This window comes from Tupaia chinensis, unplaced genomic scaffold (assembly GCF_000334495.1).
Source record: "Tupaia chinensis unplaced genomic scaffold, TupChi_1.0 Scaffold000270_2, whole genome shotgun sequence".
In the NCBI taxonomy this organism is placed as follows: Eukaryota; Metazoa; Chordata; class Mammalia; order Scandentia; family Tupaiidae; genus Tupaia; species Tupaia belangeri.
The window spans coordinates 4,257,882-4,275,375 of NW_006159751.1; the positions used below are offsets into that span (position 1 = coordinate 4,257,882).

The window sequence follows — 17,494 nt, forward strand, 5'->3', positions numbered from 1 at the left end:
GCATTCCTGAGCCACTGGGAGGATTTTACAAGACTGAGGGACACAGGGAGCTGTTGCTGTGAGACTGGAAGGCCACATGGAGAACAATCTTAGGTGGGCTTTCAAAGGTGGATTGGCTTGGACTGGGCGGAGAGGTGGAGACAGGCCTGCCTGACAGAGGCAATCTTGTGAGCAAAGACAAGAAGCAGGGATGTCAGGCATGTCAGGGACCAGCTTGGCTCAGGGGGCCCGAGCTCGAGTCCCAAGTGCAGCTCTGGGAATGGAATGGGACATTCATGGGGGATGGAAACTGACTATTGGCTGCACTCATCTGTTGCCCGCCATGCTGGCTGTAGGATTTCATATACACTGGATACTCAGATATTCCCGGGGACTGCAATTCAGGCCTCCTTGACCCCCAACCTAGTTAAAATTTTACAGCCAGAATCATAAAACAGGTAACAGCACCAGCTTTCTTGCATCCCTCCCCCACCCCTACTTGAGTCCTTGGCTGCCAGGCGATGAGGCTGCTCTTCAGAGCAGAGCCCGCTGGTGAGGCTGCAGGCTGGAGGGTCCCAGGAGACTCACCAGAAGAGGAACGCCCTGCTCGGACAGGCTACAAGCAAGACAAGGGGCGCGAGCATGGTCCCCGGCTCTGTAGCTCTGGGAGGCTCTCGGACTAGATGGATTGCTTCCCCTTCCGCTTGGCCTACCCAGTCATTTATAACAGTCCGTCCCCACCTAGTTTAAATCCCCTCATCGCTGGAGACCTCCGGCTGCCCTGCTCTCAGGAATCCTGTTCCCGCACACAGTGTGGACTTGCTGGCTCACCTGCCAGCTACTGCATGTGGGTTCAAGAGGCTGCCTTCCATCCGAGCCCCAGACTCTCCCCCGGGGCCTGCACAGTTCTTAGGAGGAGGAAATGGAGAAGGACCATAGCGACCTGACTGATGAGGAGGATGAGGATGGTGGCTCTTGGTCTGGTGCTCTTTGCCTTTGCTGGAAGCCGGGCTGGGGAAGAGTGGATGGGACAAGGGCAGAAACAGCTAGTGTTGGAGGCTACAGGACACACCTGCAGGTGAGAGGTGTGTTTGGGCGTGGACTGTCCACCCCAGGATGAGGCTTACACTCATGCCTGGAGCCAAAGGCCCCAGAGAGGGAGGTGGGGAGGAGCAGATGAGGGTCCTCAGAGGTCTGAGCCGAGTCCTGCTTCCTGTAGCCCTGGCCTCATACCCCTTCCCCTGAGCACAGCTTGCTGCGAGGAGGACTGAGCTGCTTTTGTCTACCCGTACAGTCGTTATAAAGAAGCCACTGCCTGAGGAGACCACAGGGAAAAGATGCACCAGATGTGAACTTCAGAGTGATTTATGAAGTAGGGCTCCTGGGCCTGGGGTTGTGTGGCTGCTGCTCGGCTCACCCCGTCTGTCCGCCCCATCTGCCACTCATGCTGTTTTGGGGGGTAACATTTCAGGAAAGTGAAGGTAGGAGAGGCACAATGGGCTGAACTGGCTAGTCGACACCAGCTATGAGAATGGGTGACCCTTCCTGGGGCAGCAGCAGAGCCCACCATGTCTTTTCTCTTTGAACAAGTCGAGGTTATACCCTTCGCCCACCAGGGAAGGGCTGATTTTCCCAGCCTCTCTCCTCACATCTTCGATACAAAAGGACTGTGTATTGATTGTCCAAGGTCTGCAGGCAGAGTGGGGCCACTGTTCCCCAGAGATACAGCACAAGAGATAATCCAGGGAGACCCTTCACCACTTAGCACTCAAGACATCAGATGTAAGGCTGTTGGAGCTTGGCAGAAAAGCCAAGGCTCTCACTGCCCAGGTTGGCTCAGTGAGAGTTACACCAGCTATCTTGGCAGGACGTGGTTAGTTACAAAGCCCAGTGGACTGGAGCACACTGTCTGCCCGTACCCCAGGGCTCCGGATAGGCCCTCCCTGGTTTTCTGTGCCAAATATGTCCGCTCTTCTCTGAGAAGCCAACTCAAGCCTCAAGTTCCATGAGCCCTTCCATGATTACTTCCAGCTGATGGTGAAGAGCCCAGCATTCACCTCCCATGTGTGATTAACCAGTCTCCTCTCCCCATCTCTTCCAGACTGCGCTAGGAAGACAATGCTGAGAGAAGGGACTCTGCTGTGTAGTCACTGGTATTGTTTACTGAGTATTTGTGGTCCTCCTTCTGGACACGTGGTAGGATTGCTTGCCCTTGCCACCTTGAGATTAGGAGTCACTGTATGTCTAGCTTTGACTTATGCAATGTGAGTGGAAGTGACATGTGTCACTCCTGCAAGAAAACTTTAAGAAATAGTGTGTGATTTGCCACATTCCCTCCCTCTTGATGTGTACCCATGGAAGCACATGTCCAGATGGGGGCTCTGTTGACTTGGATCCCTGCTAACAAGGTAGAGCGGGGCTCCCGCCATGCTGCCAAGCACAGGTAACATGGTCCAGAAATAAACCTTGGTTGTCTTATGCCACAAAATCCTAGGATTGTTTGTTGTTGCAGCATGCCCTGGTTCACCCTGACTAATAGAGCCTGTTCTAGATGGCTTATTCCAAGATTCTAATACACAGTATCAGAGCCCTCACATGTTCTTATCTTAGTCTGTGAGCCTGGCCCAATCCTTCATGATTTCACAAGATGCAAATCCAAGTTGGCCATGTAAAAACTACTCTGACACACAGGATCAGAAACAATAGATAAAAATCCCCTTCCTTTTCCACCCACATGGAGCCTCTGTTGACCTCCACCTCTACCTGAGCATAGTGCAAGGACTTCCTCAGGGTGCACTGGGCCAATGAGTAGTCTCCAGAGTCCCTCTCCAGTCCTGATGAGCAAAGGCTCATTTGTCTCTAGGGATTGAGAGGGTTAGGTTCACATCTACCCATCCCAGAACTGCAAATCCTCAAGAAGTCAAGAGGACAGAGCTGTACTCACACTCGTGGCGTACTGGATGTCCTTCCAGATGGAGGTTTCCCGGGACAGGTCAGAGGCCTCGAAGAGGTTGTCCAGGATGACCTCCCCAATCATATCATGGCGTGAGAAGCGGTCGAAGTCAAAGACACTGAGGTGCAGCTTGCGGTCAGCCAGCTCCTCATAGGGCACAGGGAAGTGGAAGTTCTCGTCGAAGGTGGGGTTCAGGGTCTTGCGGTGCACCCGGGTCTGCAGCTTGCACTTGCGGTCGGGCAGGAGGTAGATCTTGACATAAGGGTCAGAGCTTCCACAAAAGTCCTTGGCAGGGAGGTCAAAGGCCTTCAGGATGCGCACGATCAGGGTCTCGCTCTCATAGTCATAGCGTAGGCTAAAGTTGAGCTTCCCGCAGCTCTTGGCGGCCTCAGACTTGGCGTCATCGCCATCCACCGACTTCTGCTTGTAGAGCTCAGGCTTGATGCGGCCAATGCTGGTGGGCTGCTCTGCCGCTGGCGGCAGCTCGTTGCCATAGTCTACGCTGGAGACGTGCATTTGCCGCGGCAGGTGGCGCTTGAAGGATGTGTGCCTGGTTGAGAGCAAGAAGGAGCAGAGAGTGGTCAGGGCTTGGAGGAAGGGGGATGCAGGCAGACACAGCCCTGGCAGTCCAAGTCCCCTTTCCTTCTCCTTATAGAGGCTGCCTTTTCTCTGCACACACTTGGTGCATGAGGTTGTTGTGAGCATTACCTGTCTTAATACATGCACAGTGGTTGGAACAGAGTCTGGTATATACTGAGCTCAGCAAATGTTAGTCATTGTTCTTGTAATCATTTCCCCTGCTTTCCCGTTATCTGCTTTCCAGGTTTCTTTCCTAGTAGACATGACTCTGCCTTCAGTAGAGGAACCAGCTGTTCTTACCCTCAGTTTGGCACTCTCTTCATCAACATCACCACCACCATCACTGTTTACTGAGCATTTACTCTATTTCAGGCATGAGCTTTGGAGTCAGGATGCATAGGTTAATTTTAGCTGTCACTTTGTAGCTATGCAACTTTGGGCAAGTTATTTAGCCTCTCTGTGCCATAAAAATGAGGATAATAAAGGAAGCAATGGCACAGGATTCCTGGGAGGGTGAAATAAATACACAGAAAGTGCCTAGAACAGGGCTAGGGATATATTAGGTGATGTATGTTAGCTGTCGTTGCCACACGGGCTTGTGTCCTGGCTCCTCACCATGACCTTGTAAGAATTCTCAGCCCCATCTTACGGCGGGGAAAAGTGAGACTTGCTTGACTTCCTGGGTGCCTGGAGAGACATTGCAAAGCCACAAGAGTCCTAAATTTTGAGTACTCTCCTCGCCTATACTTGCAGGTACCACATCTTTTTAAAGTGTTTCTGAATTTAGAATAGGCTTTTATCATTAGGTTCTTGTTGTTGGTGCTATTTTCAATTAGAGAATGCTATATACACTACTGACATCAGGCAGGAAACCCAGAAGTTTTAATAGAATCCTCACTCTCTACTGCAAGGACTCCCTTGCTGTATCTTCCATGCATTGCAGACTCCAGCTAAGGCTTTTCTGACCAAGTCTGAAACTCACCATGAATTTTTATGCTTCTGGGCCTTTGCATATGTTCTTCCCTTTGCCTACAAACACCCAACAGCACCTACCACACTCTCCCAGTTCCCCCTCCAACATGCACACAGCCCAAGTGCACACCATATGCACAGAACTCCACCTCAAAATTTCCCCTTTCATAGGACCAGCAGTTGGTGTAATGGCTATGTCACTGGACTCCCATGTAGCTGACCGCAGTTCAAGTCCCGGACCCAGTGGCTTAAACTCACACCAGGTGCGTGTGCATGTGTGCCCAAGATCCCGAGAGGAGAATGGAGGAGAAGGGATTGTGGCATGACCATCCCCCCTGGGGGGTAATTTCTCGCTTTCTGTCTCTCTCTGTCTTTCTGGTGAGCGCATGCATTCTCAAAAACCTCTCCAAAAAAAAAAAAAATTCCCCTTTCATGAAGCCCACCTTCTGAATCACCCACCATGGACCACGCCTTCTGGTAGATTCCTCAATCAAAGGACATGTATTGTTATTTCTGGTCATCTCTGATCCTCGCAGGCTGGAACCTCACTGAAGTACTGAACAAAGGGTGTGTACATGTCAGGACTTGGGGAGCGAGGGCCCACCCCTCACCTGGTAGATGACGCCGGCTCTGTGGTCTGTCGCTGCAGCCGTGTGTGACGCATGATGTGCTCCTTCACTGACATCTGCACCTCGGCTGGGATATCTGGGGATGTGTGGCTGATCTTCACGGCCGCCTCCAGGAAGCCCAGGGTGTTTGGGTCCTTCAGCTTGTCTGCCATGTTGCCTCTGGAGCTGGGGCTCGGGAGGGCCTCCAATGGGGCGTTAGCGGAAGGACTGGAGGCCTCCTTGTTCCTCCAGGGCATCCAGCACAGCTTCCAAAAGAGAAAGAGAAAAACTGCCACCAGGGCCACGCCACACACAATAACTACCACTGCGAAGAGGCTGACAGAGGTGCCTGCCCTCGGCATGAGCCGGGCAGGGTGGGACAGCGACAGACAGAGGCGGGGGGAAGCAGGAGAGGGTGTTGGAAGAGGGGGCACACAGAAGGGACAAAGACGGAAGAAGAGAGAAGAATGGTCGTGAGAAAGCTGCCAAGTCAGAGGGAGCGATGGCTTCAGGGCTGACTCTCACTTGTCCGATCTATGAATATCTGCAGCTTTGTGTTCATCTCAAGCTGATTTCTCCAGCGTCCTCCCCTGCCCCTCCCCACCAGCTTGGGGAGCACCAGGCTGTCTTCCCGACTACCTACTGCCATGTGCACAGGGGAGGGAAAGTAATTTAAATACCAGCCTAAGCAAATGTGCGAATTCGTGAAGCGTTCACTTTGGGACGCTGCTTGAATTTCTATTAGAGCTGTTACTACGGCCAGGCTCATAACAGAGTCATTTTGTATACAGCTTTCTTCTGCAACAGGCTGTGGGGCCCTGGGAGGCAGAGTCTGGCTAACTCATCCTCTTCTCTTCCTGAGCTCATCCCCATCCAGGACAGCAGATCAATAAATATCGGAGGTATCTTCAAGAGAATGGGTTGAGCATAATCTCTTTGAAGACAGGGATTAGCCTCTCCTGCACTTGCAGGGCTCTGCACATAGTAGGCGCAATAAACACTTCTGTTAAATTAGAATCTGACTCACACAGAATATTTCAAAGCTAAGCACAGGCCCAGCCTCTGCAGTGCAGCTGGTAATGCACGGGACAGCAGACTGGAAGCCCCATGCCAGCCGCAATTCAAGATCCCAGCAGGGTCAGCCTGAAAACATACCAGGTGTGTGCAAATGTGCCTGGGATCCTGGTGGACTGGAGGGCTGGAGGAAGGGGATTGCATTGTGACTGAGTAGGCGCCTCTCTCTCTCTTTCTTTCTTTCTCTCTCTCTCTCTCTCGTGCATGTGTATGGGAGCATAAATTCATACACATGGGGGGGGAGCTAAATGCAAACGTTTCTATAGGTGTCCTTTTCCATTTCTGTGGCTACTTGAGAGCTTTGCTGTAAAACTGGCATTTTTGAATGTTACGGTTGATTTTAAGGCAGGTACTCACTACCCCACCCCACCCCACCCCGTCCAATGGGATCCCAGAAGAGCTGTGAGGGATACTCCCTTTTTGAGAAATTATTAAGCAGACCTCCCATCATCCCTCCCCAAATCTGGGAATGAATATTTGAGCCCAAGCCTCTTCTTGCTCCGAGTAGCGAAGTCGGCTCTGAACCAATGGTACACCCGGCGGAGTTTACAAAAGGCTACTTGTGGACAAACCCACAGAAGAGTTTCCTCTGGCTTGCATAGTGATTAAAACGTTAAGAAGTGTTATTATTATCATCCCAGATATATGGCTTTTCTGGAAAAGGCTGATGCCTTGATAACTGGATGGGTGCCCCGCATGGTGGGAACCAGCGACCCCCTGAGTAGGGTGCATTCTTATGGCACAACCCTCCACGCCTTGGTCCCTGCCTGGCCCCAGCAGGCTGTGAGTTTGCAGTCCCTGAATTAGCCCACCCCCATGCCTTATATTGGGTCATCGCATTTTGCATAGCAAAACAGAAAAATATGTCATGATTTTTCCGATGACCTGATATATCCTAGGATTTAAAGTAAGAAGTGACCCACAAGTACTAAGGCCAGGCTGTGCTTTTCCAGATGGGAACGGTGTCTGGAGGAGGGACTTGCCTGGCGTCACGGGTTGTCAGATGCAGAGTCCGGGTCCAGATGCCCACTGCCCAGCCTGCTTGTCCCCAGCCAGACTGCAGCCCTCTGCAGGCTACATGACACTGTCATAGTGGCCTGACTCAGGGCCTCACATTGAAACTGGCACATGGGAATGAATGAGTGAATGAACAAACAGCAAGTAAAAGGGCTGTGATGATCTCATTTCAATCAAGTTCAACCAACATTTACTGAGCACTTGCCATGTGCCAGGTTCGGAGCTGGGCTTGGGGTACAGAGATACTGAAGTCCTCCCTGGGAAGGTCCAGTGTACCCTTATAGCACACAGGTGCAGGGAAAGCTGTCCCCTGTCCAGAGAGATCTGAGAAGGAGGTGACAACATCAGTTGATCTCTCTGGGGGGCCAGCACTACATTCCAACTCCCTCACTGCAGGTTCCTTGCTGGGATAAGCTATTACCTCCACAAACAGGATATAACAGCAAAGAATTCTCAAGTTCTGAGATATGCAGGACCTCCCCCCCGACCCCCACACCCAGGCCCTGCACAAAGACACTGAAGCCTTTTCCTGGCTCCAGGAACTGGGCTTACTCCTTCACTTAGAGATTGCCAGGAACCAAGAGAGCTGACGCTAAGCCACTTCTTGACTAAGGGTCTCCAGCATCAGGTGCCTGCACTTTGTGGGGCACAGAGAAAACAATGTCAGATCATTTAAGTATGTATTTATTATCCTAAATATTAGAAGAATCAACTCTCTAACGTACAGATTGATAATAACATTCACATTTTATTACTGGATTTACCCCATTTATTCAACATGATCATGATCAAGGTTCAAAGTGCTTTTCGTATTCACTCACTTAATCCTCTCCAGTGAAATAGGTATTACCCGCATTTGCAGTTATGGAAACTGAGACACCGAGGGTGAACTAGGTTGTCCAGGTCACAGAGCTAGGCAGTGTTAGCACCGGGTGCCAGCCCAGCCAGTCTGGCTCCGTAATAACTGCAGAACATGTATATAACGGGGGAACAAATAAACATATATTGGAGACATTAAATCAAAACTTGTATTTCCTGATACAGGTTCATGATCTACCAGGTGCGGAGGCTGTTTTTCAGAGCCTGTCCCACTGGACTCACCAGGAAAGCTGCTACAGCTACGCGTGTCCTTATTCTCGGTATCTGGCCATTGTGGTCCCTTCACACGGGCTCGCGGTAACAGCTGTTCTGGAAGCCTTCTCCACAACAGGAGTCACCTTAAAACAAAAGGTACTTCTAGGGCTTTGCCTTTGCTTTTGCTCATACATCTTCCTTGCTCTGGTAATAATTAGAATTTAAATGAGAAGAGGGGGAGATGGGGGGAATTCAGAGAGCATAGAGTGCATTTACATGTTCAGCCTGACAAAAAAACTGAATTCATAAATGGAAAGCGGGGTGGGGGGAGGGGAGGCCCATTGCTTCTCCACGTGACCCCAGCTGTTGTTCCCCTGGAGCTGTGATCAGGAAAGGAAGAGCTACGGATTATTGGAAATCAGCACTCAATGCTCCATCGTCCTGGTTGTGTAAAACCAGGGGACCCTTCTCATGCCTAGAAGATCTCCTCCTGGGCTTTTACCATCTCACAGGCAAGCAGTGCAGGGCGAATTAGGTCCCAGACACTGCAGGGACTCACTTCCACCAGCGATACAAGGGAGTGGGCAAGCTGGTAAGACCAGCATCAGGCCACGGGAGAAGGTGACTGTAGAGGAGTTAGCCCCTTAAACTCACTCCCGGGGCCAGCAGGTGGCGAGGTGGTTAAGGTGCTGGATGCCCACATAGCTGACCATTGTTTGAGCCTTGGACCCGGCAGCTTGAAAATCGTGCCAGTCATGTGTGCACGTGTGCCCAAAAGCCCAAGAGGAGAATGGAAGAGAAGGGATTGCGGCATGGCCATCCTCTTTTGGTGGGGAGGGACTTCTCACTTTCCCTCTCTCTGTCTCTGGTGAGTACAGGAGCCCTTTGGCAAAAAAAAAAAAAAAAAAAGAACCCAAAAAAAGCACCCCCCGGCCCCTTTGGCAAAAAAAAAAAAAAAAAAAAAAAAGAACCAACAAAAAGTCACCCTGTGTGGCCTTGAACTCAGGCAGCCCTCATCTTCTGAGTAAAGGTATATGGAGCCCAGGAAGGAATGCAGGCTCCTGTTATGGCCTCAGGGTCTGTGTGGCCCCCATGACTTAACAGAGGTGCCTTCCTACCCTGGCTTTGCTTGGGCCAACCTGCAAGGCACGTCGCCTTCTGGGAAATCGGGTGCACGACCTTCAAAGCCCCTTTCCCCATCTCGTTAGAGCCTCAATCCTGTGAGGCAGATAGAGATCTGACAGGCAACTCTACCGCCTTCTGGGGTCCCAGTCCAGTGTTCCTCCTATTTATCCTGTGGACTTGCTTCAGGGCAGAGAGAGGTAAGCCTCCAGGAAGGGAGGACGAGCTTGGCACAGCACTGAATAGAGAAAAGACTTGCTAAGTATTCGCATTCTTCCTCCTCCTCTTCTTCCTTATTTCCCCTTCAGCCGAGAGAGAACAGCATTGTCCTGGAGTCAGACTGGGCTAAGCCAATGTCTGTCTCCACTGGTTTTATTTTACTTTATTTTTAAGGTTTATTCACTTCACCCATGCGATAGAGAGAGGAAGAGAGAGACACGCAGGCACCCCAAGAGTCTTCATGCCATGACCCACCCCCAGTGTTAGATCGCCCAGATCATCGAGGTGCTCAGGGAGATCGTGGCTGTGAGCCCTGCTCCTTCCCCACACGCTTCCAGTTGTGTTAGGCCGCGCCACCACCTGGCCCTGCACTGGCTTTAAACTGTGTGACTCTGGGAAACTATGGAAACTTTGCCAGTCTTAGTTTTCTTATCTGTAATAAAGGATAATAGGAGTATCTACCTCGTATTGATATTGTGAGGTTTAAATGAAAACAGACGTGTATCAAGTAGGTAGTGTGAGGATTAAGGTGCTAGATCCCACATGGCTAGCTTCACAGTTCAAGTCCTGGACGCAGCAGCTTGAGAATCATGCTGTGCAAGTGGCATGTGTGCCCAAAATCACACGCGGGGGGTGGAGGAGAAGGGATTTGGGTATGGCCATCCTCCCTGGAGAAAGGGGAGTGATTTCTCACTTTCTCTCTCTCTCTCTTTCTCTCTCTCTCTCCCTCTCTCTCTCTCCCTCTCTCTCTGGTGAGCACACACATCCTATAGCAAAGACTAAAAATAGAAAAGAAGTGTATCAAAGTGCTGAGCATAGTATCTAACTATAGTAAGCAATATAATCAATATAATAATAAATATTAGCCATTACTAGCATTGTTACTATTATTATTTTGTAATTTGCCAGAGGGTGCATACACGCTGGAGAGACAGAGAAAGAGGGGAAGTGAGAAAGCACCTCTCCTAGAGGATGGCCACTTTGTAACCCATTTTCCCCCATCTCTCTTTCCTCCAGGATTTTTGGGCATGCACACACGTGCACGCGCACACACACACACACACACACACACACACACACCTGGCATGTTTCTCAGGCCACTGGGTCCGAGACTCAAACCACTAGTCAGCTAGCCACCTTAACCACCACAAGATTGGTTGGCCTGCTGTTTTTATTAGAATCACTGATGTCCCCCCTGATTCTGAACATCTGTTAGTTTTGAAATTTGCATGGGGGGAGAACACCTGCAAGCCATGGATACTAATAAACAGTCATAGTTTTAACCTTACTATTATAAACCAAGAACAATCTTACTAGCAGAAATGATGTATCTATTTCACACATAGCCAGGGCTCTCTCTACCTTGAGATGTAATACACACTATATTAAAGATGACAGGGGCCAGGCAGAGGTACAGGGCTAATGCACCTGGACCCAGAGGGTAAGGGTCCTGGGTTCACGTCCTGGGACCTCTCTGGATATGCCAGGCCCATATGTGTGTCAATGACCCAGGCTGGCTGAGATTGGGGGTAGAACATGACATGAAGACCCTGTTGGGAGTGGACTTTTTTTTCTCTCTTTTTGCAGAAATAAACAAATAAGCTTAACAGTTTATATAAAAGTTTATTAAAAGTTTACATAAAAATTTCACATTTCCAAGTTCTTTTATTAATATTAATTGGCTTGGTACTGTCTCAAGTTGTTTTGTTGTCATCACCGGCCCACTTGTGAACAGAAATGAGTTTCAAAGGAGTAAGAAGAAAATCATGGAAGAAAAATCTACAATTGGGAACATTCTATGCCCTTGTAAAGTCTTTCTAGAAATGAGGGAAAAGAAGTCCACTTCTCAATACTAGCTGAGAAGTATCTTTATGTGGATATCAGAGGAACTCTGGTATTCTGAGACACTTGGTTAGGGAAACCGTAACAGCTGGTAGTGTCTGCAGAGAAAAGAGCCGTGTAACAGACTTCGGCGTTGTGCAGGGGCACATGGCGTCAAACCCTGGCTGGGGAAGGAAACTTTGCCTGGTGGGCATCTCAGGTGGGTCCCAGAGTGACCACAGAGCGCCTTCATTCGCCACATTCAACCTGCTTGCTTTCTTTTCTTTTTTCTTTCTTTCTTTCTTTTTTTTTTTTTTTTTTTGAGAGGTTTTTGCTATAGGGTGTGTGTGCTCGCTAGAGAGACAGACACAAACGAGGAAATCATCCCCTGGGGGGATGGCCACGCCACAACCCCCTCTCGTCCATTCTCCTTGCAGGATCTTTGGCACACATGCACACACACCCGGCATGAGTTTAAGCCACCGGGTCCGGGACTCGAACCCTGGTCCACTACATGGGAATCCAGCGACATAGCCATTACGCCAACTGCTGGTCCCCCCATTGCTTTCTAATTGTGGGACCTCAAGCAAGTAATTCATGCTCCCAATCCTGGCTTTTTCTTTTTTCTAGTAAAGATTCTATTCACAGAATCGTCATGAGTAAGTAAGGTAAGACTTAGCACAGTCCCTGCCACATGGTGAAACCCCCCAGAAGGGAAGTTGCTTTTTTTTTTTTTTTTTTAAGAATAGTAGTTTACTGTGTTTAGAACAGGCCCAAAGCTAGGCTTTCAGGGCAGAGAAGGGGTCACAGACTAGAGGGCAAAGCATCTGAGGGACCTCTCCTGGGATGCTGAGAGACCCCTGAGGGCCATCCGGGTAGGACCTCCTTGTCATCTCAGATGGGACTGTCTGGTTGGGGTGATGGCCTATGGTCTCTTCCTCTTCCAGAAAATGCCAGGTTATTAATCAACAGCTTGGGGCTTTCTTATCTTCCCCACTGACACTTTTTTCTCCAAAGACAGAACCCTAGTGCCCCCTCTGCTGTCTCTGCCCAGAGTGTTAGGATTCATCAGCAGTTCTTATCGCTCGCTATTGTTCCCATTTTTCTAATGGACTCCCATGTCAGGAAAATCCATTTTATAACAGTAACAGGCATTCTCGCTAACAGATTGTAATTGAAAAGATAAACTGGGGAGAGAAAGAGAAACGAGAGGACCATTTTCCCTGCTCATCCAAAAGCCAGAGGAGGCGACTTTGGAGCCTGGGGTTGCTGGTGGGCCTCCGGAGAACTCTCAGGTAAGTGCTCAGGCTGCGCAGAGCAAAAACAGCCTCAGCCCAGCTCTCATTCCGACAGACAGAGACGTAGACAAAGCACAGCCCGGATTCCGGAGAGCGAGGCCGCGGAGGCCCAAGGGCCTGGAAGGAATGGCGTTTAGTGTAGGAAGGGAAGACTCCAGGCAGAACCATCAATATTAATACTAACAACGTCATTTGTTACTCAAGTTCCACGTGATAAGCACTGTGCCCTTTACATCATCTCAGTAACTCTTTCGAGCCTCCCTAAGAGAAAGAAACCTCTCAAAGATAAATAAACCAAGTGCAGAGGTGTTAATGAAGGAACACGTTGGAGAAGATAGTGCATTCAATGGGGGAACTGGGATGTGAACCTAGGACTTTCTTGTTTGGGTGAGAGATTTTTATTATAGGGCACATGCGCTCACCAGAGAGACAAAGAGAGACAGAGAGACAAACAAGAAATACCCCCCGGGGGGATGGCCACACCGTAACGAGTTTTAAGTCACCTGGTCCAGGACTCGAACAGTGGTCAACTATTTGGGAATCCAGTGGCGTAACTGCTACACCATCTGCTAGTCCCAAATCTAGGACTTTCTGATGCCAGAAAATTCAGGCTCTTGAAGCTGGCCTCTGAGGAGACTGGAGGTTGAATTGAAAAACTGTGGAGTTCAACGGCTGAACAAACTTGTAGATTGGGGTTGGGGGCATTTCTTTGTTGTAATCAGAGAGGGTAGGTAGCACCCCCTCCTCATCAGCCTGAACCTCTGAACCCGGGCAGAACCTTGTAGACTCAGATTATGATCAGCATCTTCACCCCCCTCACCCCATATTCTTCTTCCCCATTAAGTGCAGACACTGCAGGTTCCCTACTAGCCACCAGGCAATAACCAATGGCCCTGGAGAGGTACTTGAGGAGTACCTGAGTGTGTGCGTGCTTATTGGGAGAACAGGGCCTACTCTGCACTGAGGCTCACAAATGTGCTCCGTTTATATGCTCCGCCGTGGCTTGTAAATGTATTAGAAGAACCCAGTGTAATTAAAATTCAGGGTTGGGGGAGGGGGGGCAGAGGGCCTTCACTTCTTTTCCTTTTTTCAGAGATCCAGGCTGAGCTACCGATGGGGATAATTAGCAGAGTCCAAACAGAGAAGGAATTAATGCTCCTGAAAAAGCAGTGATGAGGAGAGACAATGCCAAGCTAATTACGGCCAAACCAAGCTTTATGACTGGGCGCCCGCTTCCACCATCATTAGGGGATTCGGAGATAAATCGGAGACTAATGTGGAGTGTTATAGCCAACAGAGCATTGGCTCTAATTTAGCAATTATTAGTTTTATTATTTTGGCAGATGGTAACTGTACCTTTCTGCCTGATTGGTCAGGCCATGTGGCCCGTCTGAATATGGGATCTAGGCTGGAGTGATGGAGGGGAGGGGCAGACAGAAAAGCAGAAAGAATCTTCTCTGCTCCTTTCCCTGTTGATACTTGCAACTGGTGAGAGGAGACGTCTGCCTGGTTCCTAGGGGAGCAGGAAAAGTGTTCAGTGTCTCTAAAGAAGGAAGGGAGGGTGAGGGAGCACCATCATACCTGGAACATCCAGGCGTGGATCCCTGCTCACTTCAGCTTTCGAAGAGCCCCTGGACTTGGCTCTTCAGTGTGGCTCAATGCTCAGAGGCTTCTTCCCTGAGCAGCATGGGCAGGGGGGCCTCTTGCCCAGCCAGGACTTCTCTTACCATGCTTCCCCCCACTCCAGACCTTCTGAGCAGATCTAGAGTGTCAAAGCCATTCCTATTTATTTGCAGCCATGTGGTCTACTCCTAACTCTGTGGACAGGGCAGACAAAGGAGTCGGAACCCTCAGAAGAGCGCAAATCTTTTGGCAAGAGCTTGGAGAGATGGAGCAGACGGAAACTACCAACCCCACTTGAAGTTCCTGCAGTCAGAGGGAGAAGAGAACTTCTAGAATGATAAATCGAAGGGCTCTGCCACTTCTAGAATGGAGCCTGCTTCCAGACTCCTAAAGCTCAAAACACACTCTAGTCAGAATATCATCTCTGAAAGATCTACAAGTTCTAAAAGACCGTGCATTGCACTTTTCCTCAAAGAGGCAAAACCTGTTCTTTCCTTCCAACTAGAAGGGGTGAGGCTGTAGTGGATTATTTGGTCAGAGAGTAGGGCTTTATGTTTTAATAAAATGTGTGTTTAATTTGTCGTTGCAAGCAACATAACAAATTTGTAAAAGGCCAACTTCAAAACCAGGTGGCTGAGTCAGAAAACATCTCAGAGTCATTAGCAAAGTGAACACACATCGTATACTCTCATGGCTACAGATAAGCTGGCAAATAACAGATAAGCTGCCATTCAGGGAGGGCCAGGGCTGGGCTAGGGTCTCCTGTCAGGTTCCTGCATTTTCTGAACACCTCTGGACCTCTGCTTACTACCTTAAGCCCAGAACTCATGCTACCCACACCACCCCTCTGCAACTTGGCCTATCGGGAAAGTTCTTTCATCTCCAGAAGGCAAATGATACAAGCAAAGGTGAAGAAGTGCCCCCCACCCCAGTGTCTACTTAGTGGGCGAGGTGAAGGCATATTAAGGAGGAAAGCATCACTGTTGCTTTCAGAGTTTTAAAGAAAAACTTTGCTTTTAGTTGAGACAAATTGTGTAATCAATTAATCAGAAAATCTCCTTCCAAGTCAGGGTCTGAGTAACAGATTTTCTGTGCAATTCCTAGTACAGACCCGGACACCTAAGAGGGTCTCAGCAAATTACAGAAGAGTCCATTTTAATTGTCAGATCTTAGGATGTTCCTAGAAATCCCATGAGCTACATACAGACTTTGAGCAGAGGAAGGCAAGGGAAAATATAAAATGGTAAAGGGAGTTGGGCATGCTCTAGTCACTTGCATTTTTTTTGGGGGGGGGGAGAGGTTTTTGCTATAGGGCGCGTGCGCTCACCAGAAAGACAGAGAGAGACAGAGAGACAGAAAGCGAGAAATCACCCCCCCAGGGGGGGGATGGCTGCACCACAGTCCCTTCTCCTCCATTCTTCTCTGGGGATCTTGGGCATGCACACACATGTGCCTGGTGTGAGTTTAAGCCACCGAGTCCAGGACTCGAACCGTGGTCGACTTCATGGGAGTTCAGTGACATAGCCATTAGGCTAACTGCTGGTCCTGTCACTTGTGTTTTTCATAAAACCGCAAATGAAAAAAAAAAAAAAAAAGATCCAGCAATCCAGCATTTCCCTGGCTGGAGAATCTGGACTAAGACAGTGGTTCTGGGCTGCAAGGAGCAGGTGGGGAGGTGGGACATCTAACTCCATGGCGTCATCCCAGACCCCTTGCTCACCTTATCCCCAAGGCCCCAAAGCCATCTTCTACTTTCTTTCCTTTGCTATGGTGGGGGCTCCTGCCTTGCCTATTCCTATCAGCCTCCCAGCATGGCCCCTCTACCTGCTTGGGGCTTGTGACTCAGCAGGCTTTAAGGTTCCCCAGGGCTGACAACTCAAACTTGCCTTCTGAAGCAGCCTGCAGGGAAGGCATCCTGATTCATTCAATCCCACAAGCGCTCACGCTCAAGCCGGCTGTCCTGGCACCTGTCATTCCAGGCAAAGGGCATCCCTCTGGAGTCAGAGCACCAGTGCCTCCACCTATCAGCGGTGCTACACTCATCCACTCCCCCCCACAGAGGCCCCCACCAGCATCTCCAGAATTTCTGTCCTGGACAGACAGGAAGGGCAGCGGCCATCCAGGTGAACTCTACAGGTGTGTTCTTCATCCTCGAGGCTCTGAGAGGTCAGCACAGCACAGGAGATGGATCATTGGAGAAAAAGATGGAAGGAAGCCGAGGACTAGGGGGAAACAGGAAGTGACTCTCTGACCTGGGGAAAATGCTGTCTGGTGGGTATGGGGAGTTGGGTGGTGTAGGAGGGAGGGGATGGCACCAGAGAACCAGACTCTAATGATGCTTGCTGGCCTCATCTGTTCTGAAAATCTCCGAGAATCGACCTCCCCAACCTCCATCACTGTTCCACGCTCTAAAAGTTCTTTATATCTAACTTCAGCGCCTTTTGCTGCAGTAATCAACCCATTGATTAAGCACTGCCAGGGCCAGCAGAGCGCAGCGCCCCCTATGAGCCGCATGGGGCCGAGGTGGGCTTCCTCACCCCAAGGCTGGGTACAACCCCCTGGAGCACACCGGCCTTGGCCCACTACCCGCACTACCCCCGCCTCCACCAGCTTTCTTCCTAACCGCAGTCTAGCTGTCTGCGACCCTTAACCTCAAGTGAACACAGGGCCCTGGAACAGCGGCCGCTGGGGAGCTCACTCCACCTGTACCTGCTCCCGGAACAGCTCCTGCCCGGATTCTCGTCGCGGGAGAAGCGCGTGGGAACCAAATTCCCGCCTCTCCAGGCCCCCTCCTCCTTTTCCCGCGCGGGCTGCACAGAGCCACCGGGCTCCTCCTGTGTACCCTCAGGCCCAGTGCAACTGGGGTCGGGGACGAGAAGGGGTGTAGTCCGCAGAGCCGGGAGGAACCCCGGCGCCCCCACTCCACATCCTCTCCAGGCCTCGAACGGTCCCCAATCCCTTCCCCCAGAGGGTACGCGACCGGGTCCTGCCTCCCGCCCCGGACCCTCCAGACGTCGGGACAAAGAAGCCCCAGCGCAGCCGGCAAGCGTGGCGGCAGGGCATTGGTGCCGCAGGTAAATGCCCGGGGCCGACCAGCAGCCCCGCCGCCGACCTCCCTGGGCTCCCGCCGCCAGGGCGCGACCCGCCCTTCCCGC

General features: G+C 50.5%; 1 protein-coding gene across 6 annotated transcripts in view; it reads right to left on the reverse strand.

Moving 5' to 3' along the window:
- The window catches only part of SYT6 (synaptotagmin 6), a 75,160-nt gene that overhangs the window by 56,729 nt on the left and 937 nt on the right, over positions 1 to 17,494 (reverse strand). For 2 of the 6 annotated variants that reach the window (XR_003549553.1, XM_027772321.1), the window contains exons 1-2: positions 5,095 to 5,460; positions 2,924 to 3,482 (exon numbers count right to left, since the gene is read on the reverse strand). Coding sequence is in view for 4 of the 6 variants with exons in the window: in XM_027772321.1 (XP_027628122.1) it covers positions 2,924 to 3,482; positions 5,095 to 5,453 (918 nt within the window). In the remaining 2 variants the exon portion in view is untranslated. Of the gene's footprint in view, positions 1 to 2,923; positions 3,483 to 5,094; positions 5,461 to 8,283; positions 8,396 to 17,494 lie in introns of those variants that run through there. The other 4 variants (XM_006149633.2, XR_003549554.1, XM_006149631.2 and 1 more) reach the window with 4 other exon arrangements.